This window comes from Schizophyllum commune (assembly GCF_000143185.2).
Source record: "Schizophyllum commune H4-8 unplaced genomic scaffold SCHCOscaffold_1, whole genome shotgun sequence".
Taxonomy (NCBI): domain Eukaryota; kingdom Fungi; phylum Basidiomycota; class Agaricomycetes; order Agaricales; family Schizophyllaceae; genus Schizophyllum; species Schizophyllum commune.
This window is the reverse complement of record NW_026089538.1, coordinates 2,538,053-2,553,636: the sequence shown is the minus strand read 5'-3', so window position 1 is coordinate 2,553,636 and position 15,584 is coordinate 2,538,053. Positions and strand designations below refer to the sequence as shown.

General features: G+C 56.8%; 5 protein-coding genes across 5 annotated transcripts; 2 read left to right on the top strand and 3 right to left on the bottom strand.

Annotated features, from left to right (window-relative positions):
- Nucleotides 1-124: 124 nt before the first annotated feature.
- SCHCODRAFT_02606934 (Zn-dependent exopeptidase) lies at nt 125-4,146 on the top strand. Its single transcript, XM_050344238.1, has 17 exons — nt 125-259; nt 327-592; nt 646-1,173; nt 1,227-1,409; nt 1,467-1,752; nt 1,802-1,938; nt 1,988-2,079; nt 2,138-2,259; nt 2,316-2,437; nt 2,488-2,522; nt 2,572-2,647; nt 2,694-2,764; nt 2,816-2,871; nt 2,923-3,069; nt 3,125-3,390; nt 3,448-3,522; nt 3,575-4,146. Exons 1-17 carry the CDS (start codon nt 226-228, stop codon nt 3,671-3,673), a joined length of 2,595 nt encoding a protein of 864 aa, XP_050202957.1. The 5' UTR covers nt 125-225; the 3' UTR covers nt 3,674-4,146.
- On the bottom strand, nt 3,575-7,600 carry SCHCODRAFT_02709773 (uncharacterized protein; the record flags this gene model as incomplete). The annotated part of the gene is made up of 12 exons (XM_003035833.2): nt 3,575-4,151; nt 4,224-4,302; nt 4,353-4,679; nt 4,846-4,956; nt 5,231-5,262; nt 5,510-5,653; nt 5,703-5,781; nt 5,831-6,239; nt 6,669-6,915; nt 6,974-7,052; nt 7,112-7,517; nt 7,569-7,600. 12 exons carry the CDS (start codon nt 7,598-7,600, stop codon nt 3,820-3,822), a joined length of 2,277 nt encoding a protein of 758 aa, XP_003035879.1. The 3' UTR covers nt 3,575-3,819.
- A 1,137-nt stretch (nt 7,601-8,737) lies between these two features.
- On the top strand, nt 8,738-12,438 carry SCHCODRAFT_01186989 (uncharacterized protein). Its single transcript, XM_050341195.1, has 13 exons — nt 8,738-9,181; nt 9,326-9,629; nt 9,681-9,851; nt 9,901-10,015; nt 10,067-10,127; nt 10,175-10,469; nt 10,519-10,742; nt 10,790-10,925; nt 10,976-11,341; nt 11,391-11,582; nt 11,634-11,717; nt 11,768-11,806; nt 11,863-12,438. Exons 1-13 carry the CDS (start codon nt 8,886-8,888, stop codon nt 12,253-12,255), a joined length of 2,676 nt encoding a protein of 891 aa, XP_050202956.1. The 5' UTR covers nt 8,738-8,885; the 3' UTR covers nt 12,256-12,438.
- Nucleotides 12,439-12,908: 470 nt separating this feature from the next.
- Nucleotides 12,909-14,442, bottom strand: SCHCODRAFT_02695335 (uncharacterized protein; the record flags this gene model as incomplete). Its single annotated transcript, XM_003035834.2, has 3 exons — nt 12,909-12,919; nt 12,970-13,353; nt 13,413-14,442. The coding sequence occupies 3 exons, from the start codon at nt 14,440-14,442 to the stop codon at nt 12,909-12,911; spliced, it is 1,425 nt and encodes a 474-aa protein (XP_003035880.1).
- A 241-nt stretch (nt 14,443-14,683) lies between these two features.
- On the bottom strand, nt 14,684-15,492 carry SCHCODRAFT_02606917 (Sm-like ribonucleoprotein). Its single transcript, XM_003035835.2, has 4 exons — nt 15,400-15,492; nt 15,269-15,345; nt 15,061-15,166; nt 14,684-15,009 (listed from the first exon to the last, which is right to left on the bottom strand). Exons 1-4 carry the CDS (start codon nt 15,411-15,413, stop codon nt 14,841-14,843), a joined length of 366 nt encoding a protein of 121 aa, XP_003035881.1. The 5' UTR covers nt 15,414-15,492; the 3' UTR covers nt 14,684-14,840.
- Between the last annotated feature and the right edge of the window lie 92 nt (nt 15,493-15,584).

Below are 15,584 nucleotides of genomic sequence, written 5' to 3'. Positions count from 1 at the left end.
TTGGAACAGGTAAGTTTTCCCCGCTGTTCTTGCAGTGCCGGCCAGCTTGACATTCGGCATTTCCCGGTCAGCGCGCCATCACGTGCCGGGGAGGCAAAGAGCTGACGGCACACGTGGGTCCTTTGTCCTGGACCGTCAAGGTCACACAGCGTGTTCGGTTGTACAAGCGAACGGCCTCACTCTTGCATTACGAGCTCCAGCGCATCTCGGTCCCGATTACCTTAGATGCCAGCCCAAACACATTCACCTGTGGACAATCGTACGTGTCGCACTTCTTCTCTGACTCTCATCCGAAGCCCACACCAAGTACTCAATGCGCCACGTAGCATCTCTCAGCCGCGACCTCCAGGCGTCGAGACAGACGCCTGCGCTCGTGCACTCCCTCTACGAGCTCAAGAGCTCCGCGCTGAGCCTCGCCGTCGATGATCATCACATCTATTGCGGTAGTCAGAATCACGACATCGCGGTGTGGAATAAGGCTTCTTTCACCCTGAAGCACACCTTACAGGGGCATACCGGGAGCGTGCTTGCGCTCGAGCTCGCCGAGGACAAGAACTGGCTCTTCTCCGCGTCGGGGGACAGTACTATCCGTGTACGCCCCGTGCTACTCGGCCTGCCGCTTGTGGGGGCTTACCATTGTCGTAGGTCTGGTCAACAACGACTTTGCTGCCAGTATACGTCATATGCCCATACCTGGAGACGGGCGCTGGCGACCTATTCTCGCTTGCGTGGTCATCGACATTGCAGACGATATTCGTCGGCTGCCAGAATACGTCTTTGCAGTGGTATACCTTCACGTCTCGCTCGCTGAACTCCTCCATTCCCATTGCCTCAAATTCGACATCATCACTTCACGAGCTGAATCCGGGAAGTGGCACTTTGACGCCGGGCAGTCTCCAACGCAAGGCGCATAAATTCTTTGATAGCTATCCGCTTCACGAGCGACGCCCAGCCGATATTTTCGCGCACAACTCTGCAGCAGAATTACCAGGGACGCCAGATCCGTCAGCTCCCGCTCCAGGGAGTCCGGCACCATATGCCTACCTGCACATACCGGCTAGCAATGTTGTCGACTCTGCGCACTACGGGTACATCTACTCTATGGCGGCTATCGAGGACGAGCATGAGTCTGGAATAAAACTGGTGACTGGCGCTGGAGATGAGACGGTGAAGGTGGGCAGGATTTTCTGTTGCATCCACCAGAGGACAGTAACGAACAAGTTCAGGTCTGGAACGTTGCGGAGGACATCCATACGCCTGATCTACTCGGCGAGTTCAACTGTGGACATGGCGCCGTCTACGCTATCGTCACCACACGGGATACCATATTTGCCGGCTGTCAAGACGGTTATGTCAAGGTCCTCGACCTCGAAACCAACACCTCCGTCCGGAGTCTCCTAGTCGAAGAGGTATGCCACCCCCTTATCGATGCAACAAACTTCTATATTGACAAGGTCAACCTCAAGGGCGTCGATATCCTCTCAATGTCGATGGTCGGCACCGATCTTTACACGTGCTCAGCCGACGGGCAGGTCCGGCGGTGGTCCGCATCGTTTGACTGCACGGCGTCATGGCATGCGCACGATGGGATCGTGCTGTCGTCCATTATCTGCGCGAGGAATCAGTGGGCGCAACTCCTCACGGGCGGAAGCGATCACTTTATCAAGGTTTGGGAGATTCCAGTGCCGGAAGCGACCGACGGAAGTTCAAAGATTACGGGCGAATGCCTACCGACATCGTCGACCTGCATGAGTAGGTTTGGTTTGTTTGAGAGTCAAATCGACGCTGAGTTCTTTGTTAGGTACGGTGCAGTATGCCCTGTCTAAGTTCGTGGCGTTCCCGAGTATCAGTAGCGTGCCGAGTCATCGCGAGGACTGCAGGCAGGCGGCAATATGGCTCAAGAAATGCCTGAATCAGCTGGGCGCCACCTCGAGCCTGGTTTGTATCCATGAATCCTTACCGAGACGTGGGCTTATATATTGTGCAGTTACCCAACGGCGAAGGGAGAAATCCTCTCGTGCTCGCTACCTTCAGCGGCGTGCAAAACGACAAGCCAAAACCTCGCATCCTCTTTTACGGGTGCGCTCTGTCTTCTCTATTATACGCAGTCAGCAGCTTGACCGGCGTTGGCCCGAAGGCACTACGATGTAATCTCCGCGCCAAAGGAGGGCTGGGAATCGCCGCCTTTTGTTCTGACCGGAAAGAATGGCTACTTGTATGGGCGAGGCGTGACGGACGACAAGGGTCCGATATTGGCAGGTGCGCATCTTACATCTCGTCATTAGAGGGGGGCGAAAACTCATTTGACCTCATAGTGGCAACGGCGGCAGCTGAGCTCCTTTCTCGACGATCATTGCACGCGGACATCGTCTTCGTTATTGAGGGCGAGGAAGAGAGCGGGAGTGGCGGATTTGACGAAGCTGTGCGCAAGTATCGGGTACGTCAGCATGAAGCAAGAGTAAGAACATGACTTGACCCTCTTCGTAGGCCCAGATCGGCAAGATCGATGTTATACTCGTCAGGTAAGCTGTTCGTCAACAATGGTCTAAAGCACGTACTGATACCTCGCAGTAATTCGACCTGGATAGGAGAAGAAGAGCCATGCATTACATATGGCTTGCGAGGCGTTGTGCATTGCGCTGTGGAGGTACGATTCATCGTGTCTCTGACGGAGGCCAGGCTAATGATGGTAGATTACGAACTCGATGCCCGACGTGCATTCCGGCGTTGAGGGCGGCAGGGTGAAGGAGCCAATGCTTGACATGTAAGCCGACAAATTTTAGGATACTCGCTCCTACTGAACTGCCTTCGACAGGATCAAGCTGCTCTCTACATTAGTCGAGAATGGCCATGTTGCGATACCTGGCTTCTGTAAGCCGTTCCTCCCTTCGTTGGCGTGCCCGGCGCTCACGCAGCTTGTAGACGATAGCGTTCGCCCGGTGACAGATGACGAGAAAGCACTATATGGTCTCTTGTCTTCCATCACGAAGCAACCTGCCTCGTCCCTGAGCGCGCGCTGGCGCGACCCATCGCTCACTATCCACAACATCGAGGTTTCTGGCCCAGGAAGTAAGCCCTTCGCACGCTCTTCACCGCCGCCTGCCATTCTGAACCGTCGTCGCAGACGCCACCGTCATCCCAAGTACCGTCCGCGCGCAGATCTCCGTGCGCATCGTCCCCGACCAGAAGATGGAGGATATCGTCCAGTCTCTCCAGACCCATCTCGAGAACGCGTTCACAAGTCTGCAGTCTCCGAACAAGCTGCAGGTCAAGATCGAGCATACGGCCGACTGGTGGCTGGGTAACCTCGAGGACCCGTATTTCCAGGCGCTGGAGAACGCGGTGCGCGAGGAGTGGGGCACGGAGCCGTTACGGATTAGAGAGGGAGGGGTAAGATATCTAGTGTGTTTTGCGAGGGACAGTGACGCTGATGACCCAATTCTGTAGTCAATACCTTCGGTACCTTGGCTTGAAAAGGAGTTCGGCTGCCACGCACTGCATTTCCCGATGGGTCAGAGCACCGTAAGCCTCGCAATCCATACCTCGCCTGAAGCACCATTGACCTCGTTGCTAGGATCATGCACATCTACCGAATGAGCGCATACGCCTGTCGAACCTCGCGCGCGGCAAGTCAGTGATCATGCGATTCCTCACCGCCATTGGTACGAGTTAAGGCCTTGCCGTCGTCTTGGAAGTACAATTTACAGCCAGAATCAACGCTACATATACATCCGTGTTATCTTATGCTACAGTAATATTTATGCCGCTAATAGAGAAGGGCCGATTTGCATGAAGGAGATGTGTTTAGAACGGTCGCGGTCAATCGTCGACATCGCTCAGATCAGTGTCCGAGTCACTAGGCCCTAGCTCATCACCATAATTGTAATCGTAGTACTCCTTGCCACTATACCCGCGGTAGTGATTCTCCCATCGCCCTTCGTAGTTCATCACCTCGACGTTGACCTCGTTGAACGGGCTGTAGGGCACGGCGTCACCGACTGCAAGCGGGTCGTTGCGGTCCTCATAACCCATGCGCTCGATGGCCCATTGGCGGCGCTCGCGCTGCGCCCGGGTGGGTCTTTCGGCGGCGAAGGCTCCTTTGACTTCCTCCCAGCCAGAGACGCCGCCTGCGTCTTCGGCGGGTGGGTAGCCTGGAGTTCGGTATTCAGCCGTGCATACTAAGCAGAGGACAGATGCAAGGGGAGGACAGGTCGGTAGCTCACCCACGGCTTTGGAGAAGAGCGGACGGTCGGCGCTGGCCATCTTCTCTCCTTTGAAGGTGACGAGGTGCTCCCAGTTATCCTGGATCCCTGGATCAGACAGATTAGAGGTCCAAGACGAATAAGGCCCACCCCGAAGTCGTAAAGGTAGATCAGAGGAATCACCTCGCCGTCTTTCTCCACCAAGCCACGATACCGCCCCTCCTCATCGAAAATATCCGACAACTTCATCTCCTTCTCTTGCATAGTGCCCCGGGGCCCTTGTCGCTTCGGCATACCCGGCATATCAGGCCACTCGTCCAGTTCCTCCCCTTCCGCCAAGACGCGCAGCCACTCTTTGCTAGGATCGATGAAGAAGGTGGCGGATTTGAGGTCCTTGCGGTCGACGTCGTAGAAGGAGAACTGGTGGAGGTGGCAGTTCTGCCAGGGCCCGAAGGCGTATTGGAGGACGAAGTGGAGCTGTTCGAAGGTGAATCAAGAAGGGACGTCGACGGTGCGTTTTATGGCGGGGTTCTTCGAGCGGAGGAGTTTGAATTTGAAGGTGTAGACTTTCCTGACGATGGTGGTCGGTCAGTGCGCTGGAACGAGCGGTCCATGGAATATGTGTTAGAAAACAGTGACTTACTTTCCGCAGTACTTCTTGTGCCATTCCCAGTCCTAATACGTAGGTAAGATTTGATGTGCGCATGTGGCTAGCCAGAAGCGCCTCGAGCTCACTGTCTTCTGACAAGCCTGACTGCAATACTTCGTACGAGGGACAGCGTCGCGACATCGAGAGCAATCGTGCCCTCGTTGTTGCACATCATCGCCCGGCACTTGGTCCTCTCGCGGTATTCGGGAATCAACGGGCGAGGCATGATGGGCGCGATGTAGGGATGGAAGTCGAGGTCAAGGTCCAGTTTCCGTTCAGGAGTGTTCGGAGATTGCCGAAGGAAGCTTTTGGCCATCTGAGCGCGTTCAGGGCCGGAAGGCGACGTCGACGCGACTCTTCGCGGAAGAGTTCGACGTACATAAGACACTGAAGCAGGAAGGAGGACTTTGGCTGATATTTCAGTAAGTAGATAAGGACGATACATATATATTGGTGAATTAGGCTAGAAAAACAACGTTTCGTCAGACTCAACGGGGAGTGGTACAAGCTGATTAAAAAGTTATCATCCGCTGAAAGCACATGGCTGAGAGACTACAGAAGGAGTATAGGCAGGACGGCTTGGAACGGAAAGTTTGAAGCATACATTGGAAGTGATGGCCGGGATTACCACCTCAGATGCCGTATCTGAGGACGGCACTGTGTTTCTCCTCCCACTTCTCTGGGTCGTTGAATTCGGCGAGAATCTCGCGCTTGGTCTTCTTCTTTGGGGGCGGTGCCGGCTCCTCCTCATCGTCTTCGTCCGAATCCTCGTCAGGGTCAGCGTACTCCTTGGGTGGGGTGCCTGAGGTGATTCAGAAAGGAATCTACTGTTGAGGGAGCGATCGACTAACCTCGGACTAGGGTAAAGATAGGACGGTTTTCTGTCATCGTCTTCTCTCCTTCGTAGGTGATGAGGTGCTCCCAGTTTTCCTATCTCAGGACGTCAGAAGTTGAAGCAGACGCAGGACGGAAGACTCACCCCCAAGTCATATGTGTAGACAATGGGACAGGCGGGCTTGCCCTCCATGTCCACCACCTCTCTGAATTTCCCATCATCGCCAAAGACATCCGACAGCTTCACCTGATCCTCGCGCACGATGCAGTCCTCCGGGACGGCGCTGAACATGGGATTGAAGCCGTTGCGCGCCGCCTTGACGTGCAAAACCTCGTTCTGGTCGTTGAATGTGTACCGGCCGCCGCGCTTCTTGGCTTTCTGGTTGTAGAAGGAGAACATGTGGACGTGGGAGGAGTCCCAGCCGAAGGCGTACTGGACCACGCAGTGGAGGTCGCGGAAGGTGAAGGAGGCGGGGACGTCGACGGTGCGCTTGATGGGGGGCTTGAAGCCGGTCATGAGTTCGATGGTGAAGGTGTAGGCTTTTATGGGGGTACTACACTGAGGGTCAGCATGCATCGTTCAGGGGTTACAGGTCGCGTACGAGGACTGGGAAGCCTGCGAGGTTTGCGAGGTCTGCGCGACTTGCGGGGTTTTTGAGGTAGACATTGTGATGGGGGTTCCGATGTAGGATGTGGAGGGGAAGTAGCGCTAGTGCTAAATATCTGTATTCGATCTCCAAGCCGGACGTAAAGTCAATGTAATCTGTGGAAAGTGCAGACGCGTCGCGACGCGATCCAGAAATCGACCGGGCACTGCCGGCATCGACGTCATTACACCGCGCCTGGTCACGCGCCGCGCCATAAGTGCACCCACAACTTGAACCTCGGGTTCAACTTCAATCTCGAGTACCCGCGGACGGCAGTGCGAGCGCAGAAAAAGACAAAGATTCCCATTCTTGGTTCTGTCGAGCTACAATGCATACGACTTATAGCGCTCGTACGCCTCCTTCCATCTCTCCGGATTGTTCATGACATTCTTGTCGACCTTGTTGAAAGGACTGTACGGGACGTTGCCGACGGCGATAGGGTCGTTCTTTCCCTCAAGTCCCATGCGCCAGATTGTCCACTTACGGAGCTTGAGGTCGCCCTCAGTGGGGGTTTCGGCGGCGAATGCATCTCTGATCTCGTCCCAGCCATAGATACCGCCGCAATCTTCTGCGGGAGGATAGCCTGTCATTGAATAAGGGTGAGTGGGGGCAGATGTGTTACGAGAGAGTAGCAGGCGCACCTTTGACTTCGGTGAATATAGGGCGGTCGAGGGATAGGTCCTTCTCACCTTCGAAGGTGATGAGGTGCTCCCAGCAGTCCTGTGACGCGTTCCTTAGCTTTACAAGGTAATACTCGGACAAAGACGTGTCAGACTCACCCCCAGATCGTAGGTGTACAACAAGGGACAGAGCCCGTCTTCCATCTCAACGAGGTGTCGGTACTTCCCCCTCTCATCGTAGATGTCGTGAAGCTTCAGCTTATCCTCGTGTATCACCTTCGGTTTATCCTCTGCAGGAAGGAAGTCGAAGTGGTCCCAGTTGTCGCCCGCAGCCTGGACGTGCAGCACCTCGTTCCGCGGGTCGAAGCGATAGTAGTAGTGAGTGTTCTTCTTCGCCTTTTGGCGGTAGAAGGCGAACATGTGGACGTGCGCTTGCTGCCAGCCGAAGGCGTATTGGATAACGAAGTGCAGCTCTTGGAAGGTGTAGGAGGCGGGGACGTCGACGGTGCGTTTAATAGGGGGTTTGTGGGAGCCGCTGAGCTCGATTGTGAAGGTGTAAGCTTTGCTGTAGGGTGGTGAGCACTCGTCGCAGCATTGGCTCGCACGATGAACGTACCTGGCGAATTTGCTACGCGACCTGGCAGGCATCCTGATGCTGAGATGGATGGTGAGGGAAAGGAAAGGCCATGGGTACCTATATATGTGAGCGGGCCTCGATCCGAATTGAATTCACGTAAAATCATTGCATTTCGTTCAAGACGCGTCGCGAGAAACTCCAGAAAGTTGGAGTCCAACGCCCGTCGGATATTGCCGCTACTGACGTCACAGGTGCAACGACCGGCCCGCACGTGCCGGTTGCTTCTGTACGGCACATTCAGCGACGGACGCCTGGAATCCTCCTGCTTCTCTCCCTCACCCTCGATCGCAATAGTCTGAAGAGCTTTGAAGACACCAGCTCAATTGCTGCTTTCTTGTTCTCCTTGAGAGCAGCGATCCTTGTGCCTGTCGTCACTGCGTGCAACCCCTTGACGAGCATCGAGCATGGTCGACCAGGAGCATCTTCACCCGACATCCTTTCTGGCTCTTGCTGCGTCCTGAGCATGGCTGGCTACGATGCTTCTCTCTTACTGGTAAAGGGCCGCGCACTTTGGCACCGTACCGCCCGTCGGGGCGGACTGTCTGTCTCTACTCAGGTGCGCAACGCAACCCTACTTGCCTGCTACCAAATACTCATCCTTCAATCGTAGCAACGCAACTCCAAGTCTTTGAACTACCCTTCTGCTGCTCATCAACCGATTGTCTGGTCCCAGGGCACTTCGAAGGCTTTATCACTGACGCCGACACTGTCCCTTTGGGCCGTACAATGTCAAATCCTTCGCCGGGTTGGGCCGTTTCTCCATCCTTCATTCCCTCATCGTCAACCTTCACACCCTGAGGAAGATCATGCTGAGCGAGCTGCTTTCTACCCCGCCTGCTCATACTCCCGGCAAGCGCGAAGAGGCGAAGGCCGCATTGGTCACGATTCCCTAGTATGTTCCATTACCCCTCGCCACTGCACTCGCTCGCCTGGCTTAAGGCGGGCATAACATCCATCACGCTCTTTTCAACGGTGCTGGCAATGTAAGTCTCCTATCCGGTGTCAGAGATTTTGCGCTGATTGCTTGTCGCAGCGCCGATGTCAACCGCGTGTTGCGTTATCGCGATGAAAATTTGTCTGAAGGGCAGTCCGGTGGGCCCTCAACGTGGACAGGTATAGCATATACGTCGTAGGGTACTTTGTGTGCTGTAGGAGTAGATCGAATAGCATGAGCGAATGGGGCATACTGTGACCGGTCTGCCATTCCTCTCTTCCACAACGGCCATCATCTTTTGGTATACCCGCGACTCTGAGGACCGCTCTCAGACGCCTCGTTGAACTGCGCGGTCTTTGACAATGGTGACTACGCCAGGCTTGCCCCCAGCTCTGCTTGCTCAGGTCCCCGTCTCGCAACCGGCGCACCTCGAGGGCGATAACTCTCTAGCCACTGAGATTCTCCCGGGACCGCCCTCTGTCCAGTCAGCTAGACTGGCGGCGCTGAAGCGCGATCCCCATAGCAAAAAGGCGCAGTACTTGTATCTGCCAGCAGCCGATCCTGGAACGAGTTATGCTGGCATCGCCGGCTTCGGCTTCGCTAACGAAGTCGACGAGCCCGTTGAGACCAACGGTAAACGCTCAAAGACTGCGGCAGGGTGAGTACCCAGTGCACGTTCTACTCGATAGCTTGCTGACCGTTTGCTCGTCCTGATTCCTCCGACTACGTCGACCGGTCCACCTACGTGTGTGCGGCTTGCTCCCTCCCGTTACGGTGTCTGCCGCATCCGTCACGTCTCCAGGTCCTCTACCCGTGCCCAGCGTGCCTCTGCTCGTCACCTCACCGCCGCTCCCCGACCCATTGACGAAAATCCGCCGGAGGAGCCCATGACCCAGCCGATCGCCCCTGCGGAGCTCGAAGCCATCGCGGCCGACGCCTCGCAACCGTCACGATCACATTCCGTCGAAGCGCCCGCCGCGGACGCCTCTGCCAGCGCGCCCGCGCGCCCGAAGGGCCGGCCCAAGGGCAAGGGCAAGGACCGGGACACGAGCCATGCTGTGAAAGAGGAGTCGAAAACGGTGTCGCCCGAGCCTCCGGTGCACGCGGTGCGGTCACAGTCCCTCATGTCCGCCACCCTCACTCACGCCTGCCTGTAGCATCGGAACGAGGACTACTGCTCTTCGTGCCATTCCGGTCAAACCTCGGGCGGGGCCTCCTTCGTATACTGCGACGGCTGTCCCCGCGCATTCCACATATCCTGTCTCGATCCGCCGAAATCCTCGATAGACGAAGAGCGCTGGTTCTGCGTATCTTGTACGGCGAAGATGGTGCGTGGCCGTCTCGCCGCTCGTCTTCGAGGCCGTGACACGTTCCCAGAACCCACCACGTAAATCACCCCCGCATATGCTGTCATCGATTATCGACCTTGTCGAGTCGAGCAACGCCACTGAGTTTCAACTCCCGGAGAGCATTCGAACCTACTTCAAAGACGGTGAGCTCGATAGATGTCTTGCGATGCCAGCGCTCAAGAGTCCCTATCCAGTGACGACGGGCCCGAGAGGCATGTATCTGGAGACCACGTCGGTCAAGCCACATCGTCCCAAGTGCGTTCCATTTCACCCAGAAAAACACCCATTCTAAGCCATTGCAGTCGGCAGGGCCAGCTGGAAGAACGAGATCCATATCGACTGCGCGATCGGAACGGAAATCCTGTTCTTTGCTACGCTTGTGGATTGTCCGCATTGCCCGACGGCACCGTCAACCGCGCTGATGCGCCTGAGCAACCTTCCTCTGCCTCTGCAGTCTCGCAACAGGCGCGATGGAAGAGCATCGTATCGTGCGACTTCTGCTCCTCCCACTGGCATTTAGACTGTCTTGACCCGCCGGAGGCCATGCCACCGTTGTCGAAGAAATGGAAGTGCCCGAACCACGCAGATAGAATTGTGGTACGTCCATGTGTCATGCTGCTTCTTCGCCTCTAATATATAAGTCCAGAGGCCTAAGAACCGGATACCCAAGGACGCCAAAGACGAGGAGATCCTGCACACAGGACAGTTCAACAACGGGAATATCGAGATCGTGCCCATGGAGCGCAATACGAGCCAACAGTCTAACAAGATGGACGTAGACGAGCTCACGATCAACGGCAGGAGATATCGAGTGCCAGAAAAGGTCATCGTCCTCGACTTTTGGAACAAAGTGGCGACCAATCCTCCGAGGTGCGTGTTACGCATGTTGTTCACGTTTTTTCGCTGATCATTAGCAGAGATGATCCTCACTTGGATTCCTCGTCTCCTCTCACATCTTGCTCTGCGCTCAGTGAAGAGATTAAGGATCATTCAGTCGCCTGTAGTCCGCCTCCACAACCTAGCAGAAGGGACGAGCTGGAACAATTTGCGCAGGTACGATGCACGGACCTGTCGATTGGAACGAATCTCTGACCCTACTGTAGCTGCTTTCCAGCATGCCGCAGTTGTCCGTGTCGTCTGCTCAGCCACCCCCTCCCGCCCCACCACCTGCTGCTCAACCGCCGGGTCAACAGGGGCCTCAGGCATACCCGTCTTTCACTCCGTGGGGCCCCAACCCCTCACCTCCTGCATTCACGCCATGGCCTTCATTGATACCGCCACTTATGCCTGCTGCTTACCCACCCGTCCCGCCTCCCGCGCCTGTGCCAAAAGAGTCAAGCGCCAGAGGACGCTCCGCGAAGAGTCAAGGGAAGCAGCGCCAACAAGCGCCGAAACCCGTAGTTCCTCAAGCAAACCAGGACATCGTCTTCCATCCTCAACCTTTGCCTGCACCCGTGGCAGTAGCCAATGTGCGGTTTCTGTGCATGTGTCGAGATTTCTGTCTAACATCTATTGTAGGGCACCGCACCACGCATCATAGGCTACTCGAACGAGGTGAAGGAGGTGCAGAATGCAACCGGCGTCCGCAAACGCAAGAAACCGACACCTTTATCTGTACCACCGAGCACGAGAGAGCTGCGCAGAAAGTCGGTTCCAGCGAAGGAGAAAGACCCCGACTCGTCTCTGTCGAGCCTGTCCTCCTTGGAAGATGTACGTGGTCATCCTCACGGCTCCATAACGGTATCCTCATGAATGGCGCAGCTCCAAGACCGCAAGCCGGACATCACTGTGGAGTCTATCTCTGCCACTGCGATCACGGCCCGGCAGAAGGCCTCTGCCCAACCGGTAAGAAACCTTGGTCGCTGTTTAGACCATCGCATTGAACGCTCTACCAGGCCGCTGTACCTGCACCGGCAGGCTCTGGACCACGTCAGGTAGGGCGCGCCACAGATAAACACCCGTGATTGGCTTACAGACCTTGTGTCAATAGGTGAACGGACACGTCGCTGGTTCCAATGGAGCGGTCGCCCCATCGGCGACCGCGCCCGCGCCGACGCAGGGTGCGCAGGACGAGAAGAAGACGCGGGGTGCCCGAAAGCGGAAGGAGCGGACGGATGAGGACGGCGCTCACATTGGGTGGCGGTCCAAGGCGAGCCCGGGCGTCCAGAAGGCGAAGGAGGCGCGGCCTGTGAGCGCGAAGGAGAAGAAGGCTTCGCGCCCGGTCTCGGGCGCAGCGTCGGCGGATGCGAAGGCGACGCCCTCCGCCCCGCCGACGCCGTCGCTGAAGATTCGGTTGCCGCGGTTGACGAGCCTGAACGCTTCAGCTTCGATTGTGACTGCGCCGCCAGTATCTCAGCCTGCCGTCGAGGCGCCCAGCCGTTGAGGCGGATGGGTCTATGCATAAGTATGGGTCTGATCATGATGGACATGTTCCCTCCAATAGCGCTATACGCTTTCCTTGCAAGCATATTTATGCGTATGAGTACACACAGCAGGATACTTGTAATCGCCCATGCATTTTAGATCGTGTATGTGTCTAGGTTGTCTACACTGACCATGCGATGACCGTGGCCAAAAAGTGTCTGAACGAGTGGAGGTTTTGACATTGCAAGACAGCTCTATCGACAGAAGTCCCGGGTTGTGCTCGCGTGTATAGTAAGCTACATGTGGATGTTCTACAGAGTCCGAGGATAGGTAGGATGGGGTGTTTTTGGCGTTACATTTGCGATGAGTTTGGTTGAATCGAACATCTAGCTCGAGCGGGAACGGATATCCTGCCGTCCCGCGATAGTGATGAATAACTGGTCTCCCGACCGGCCAAGCGGTCCCCGAAGACGCCGCGTGCGCGTGCATCGTGTATGTTGACGGTCGACGGTTCGAGGAGGATGCTTTGCGCGCGCGAGCAGTGGGGCGCGCAGAGCCGCTGGCATTTCCTGCTTCAAGGTTGGAGTTGGGGAAAGCCTGTGATAGGCGTCCCCTCACGTTGCGAACCCGACAGGCAAGCGAACGTGGCCACAAAATCGAGACTTCGCTCTCTTACCCTGACACTGAAATAATGATGAGCGATGTGATGTGGACTTGAAGAACGTTCACTCACTCTCTGCTTCGACGGTCAGAATGCCCTTGTCTCTCAGCAGAGGCATGCGCTCAATGACGGCTTCCTTGAACGCCTCGAGGTCGGACGGGCAGACCATCACCTGGAAGGTGAGGCGGACCTGCTGGAGGGGGTCGATGCGCGCAAGCAACCCGTCGACGGCGCGGAAGCCGTCGAGATCGCTGTAGTCGCGGATCGCGATCGTGGTTTGAAAGGCGATCTCCTGGAGCGTCTCAGAGACGTGCAGGGGCTGCAAGAGGCCGCGTAACTGCTCGAAGGGATCGTGGTTGCGCGCGGTGTCGGTGTGGTTGATCGAGAGGTCGAGCGTGAGCGACTGCAGGCGCGGGTGGCGGCTGAGGTCGATAGGATACGAGCCGTCGTGGGGCGCTAGGGGGGCATGTCAGTTACAATTTCGCAGATAGGGGCGAAGTAAGGAGGCAACTCACAGAACCAGGGCGGCGTCATGTTGAAGCGCTCGAGCGAGCTCACGCACAGCTGCAGGAGCTGCGCCGTGCGGTATTCATCTAGCTCGTGGTTGCTGTTGGCGAGCAGCTCCCGAAGCTCGCTGAGCTTAACGGGGCAGTTTTCGTCAACGAGGTAGCTGACGAGCTTGAGCACTTCCTCCGCCTGCAGGTAGAAGTGGAGCGTGTTGAGGCGCGGACCTGCGGGGACGCCGTCCGCGGACGGCGCGCCGCTTGAGGTGCCCGATATATTCGACTCGGGCGGGTCGTTCGGGTGCGCGGCCATGTGCTCGTCCTGGCCCTCGGGGTCGCTGTCGTCCATGGAGCCGAAGGACGTAAACCACAGCTTCCACGTCTTGAGCGAGTGAAAGGCGGCCATGAGGCGGAGGTCCCAATTGCGCACCTTGCGCAGCTCGAGGTACTCGAGCGAGGGGGCCGCGACGAGAAGCGCGCGCCGCAGGGACACGGAGAGGATGTTCCAGTCGATGAAGCGGCCGAAGGAGAGGGACTTGAGGTTCTTGAGCGCGCCGAGGACGAGGGGAAGCGTGCGCTCCTTCGTCACCCAGGCGAGCTCCTTGATTCCCATGAAGGGGAGCATGTCGTCGGGGATATCGCGGACGGACGCGGGGTCATCCTGGCCTTCTTCTATGGTCAGGTCCTGCACGTAGGCGGCGAGGTGCGGGCTCCCCTCGAGTAGGCGGTGGAAGAGCTGGCAGGGGTTCATCCGGTTCGAGTCTGCCTGCACGCTGGATACTTCCAGCGGCTTGAGGGTGACCATTCGGAAGAGGAATTTTTGTGAGGTCTTTGCGAACGCCCTCGAGACGAGCGAGCATGCCCGCAGGCTCGTTGGGTCGTCGAAGAGGTAGCCGATGATAAGATCATAGATTTCCTCCGAGAGGGTAGGGGATGGGTTCTGCGATCCTCGGGTGGTCTCTGGAGACGCTGATTTTTGGCCGCGGTGGTCTCCACCTCCACCGTGAAATGGGGTAAGCTGCGCGTTGGGGAGATCTGGCATAGCAGGGCTCGTCGTCGGTCCCCAGCTGACTTTTTGTACGCGCACGGGCACTGCCACATGTACAGAATTCTTCTCCGCACTGCGGAATTTGGTGGAACGGGCTGGAATAGTCTCACTTTATGTCCTGTCGTCGCCGACGCCCGACTCTGGGGCTGCAATTGGCGGGGCACTGCGCGGCGGCGGGAGGCAAGACGGGCAAGCGTGCGTTCATGCGATAGCAATTGTACAAGTGTAAGATACTGATGACATCAAGAAGAAGAGAGAAACAACAACAGAAAGACGCGTCACATTCGCATGACGGTGCCAATTCCCATGCTCTCTGCAGGTCGTGGGGTCGCTCCAAGGCCAGTGGCGGTGATGTTCCCTGGCCGTTTTTCCCGGTGATTGAGTTGCTTCGACTAGAAGCCTCGTCCACGGCCACGGCCGCGACCACGTCCTCTGTCCATCCCACGTCCCCGTCCACGTCCGCGTCCACGCGCGGCATCCTCCTTGCGCTTTCCTTTTGGCTTGGGCGCGTCATCGACAAGCAGAGTATCGAGAGGGAGTGCGTCGGGAAGTATGAAGTATCTGCGGACGCGTTAGGCAATAAGGACCAACAAGACCAGCAGCTGAACGCACCGGATCGTGTTCCCCCGTAAGCTCAACGAATCAAGGTGTGTCGGGTCACGATTGCGGGTGGTCATCTTGACTGTCTTCAAGTGGGTGTTCATTTGCATGTCCACGCCTGGAAAATACAAGATCGGCGGGCAAATAGAGGCGCGCAGAGGGAGGGTGCAAAGATCGCGTTCATCAGTGAGGGATGGATGCAGCAGAACAATATACGCACCAGTGATAGTGCCGTGCACCACACTCCCGTTCTTCAACTCGATGGACACCGTCTCATTGTTGAGCTTCATAAGAAATCTGCAGACGCGCGAGGTCAATCCATGATCAGTACAAGACCACAGGGGAACGCACCTGACGAGCTTCATCTTGGATATCTGTTCGCTGCGCAGAGGACCCTACGTCCTGCTTTGTATTTATCAAAAATTGGGAGTCGTCGTCCGCGACGGCGACGCAGTGCAGCAGCGGCGGGGAGCTGAGGGGGAGGAAAGCAAAAGGCGAAACACGTGCACCTGCCGAAAAAGGATGAACAACGCGTG

Coding starts and splice junctions, on each gene's coding strand:
- SCHCODRAFT_02606917 (XM_003035835.2), bottom strand. Junction 15,167..15,268: donor GGTGCACGGCACTATCACTG/GTGCGTATATTG, acceptor TGTATTTTCCAG/GCGTGGACATGCAAATGAAC. Junction 15,010..15,060: donor TTACGGGGGAACACGATCCG/GTGCGTTCAGCT, acceptor ACGCGTCCGCAG/ATACTTCATACTTCCCGACG.
- SCHCODRAFT_02606934 (XM_050344238.1), top strand. CDS start 226: ATGCCAGCCCAAACACATTCACCTGTGGACAATC. Junction 1,410..1,466: donor GGAGTCTCCTAGTCGAAGAG/GTATGCCACCCC, acceptor GTCAACCTCAAG/GGCGTCGATATCCTCTCAAT. Junction 3,391..3,447: donor TACGGATTAGAGAGGGAGGG/GTAAGATATCTA, acceptor CCAATTCTGTAG/TCAATACCTTCGGTACCTTG.
- SCHCODRAFT_01186989 (XM_050341195.1), top strand. CDS start 8,886: ATGGTGACTACGCCAGGCTTGCCCCCAGCTCTGCTTGCTCAGGTCCCC. Junction 9,182..9,325: donor CGCTCAAAGACTGCGGCAGG/GTGAGTACCCAG, acceptor TCACGTCTCCAG/GTCCTCTACCCGTGCCCAGC. Junction 10,926..10,975: donor AGCTGGAACAATTTGCGCAG/GTACGATGCACG, acceptor ACCCTACTGTAG/CTGCTTTCCAGCATGCCGCA.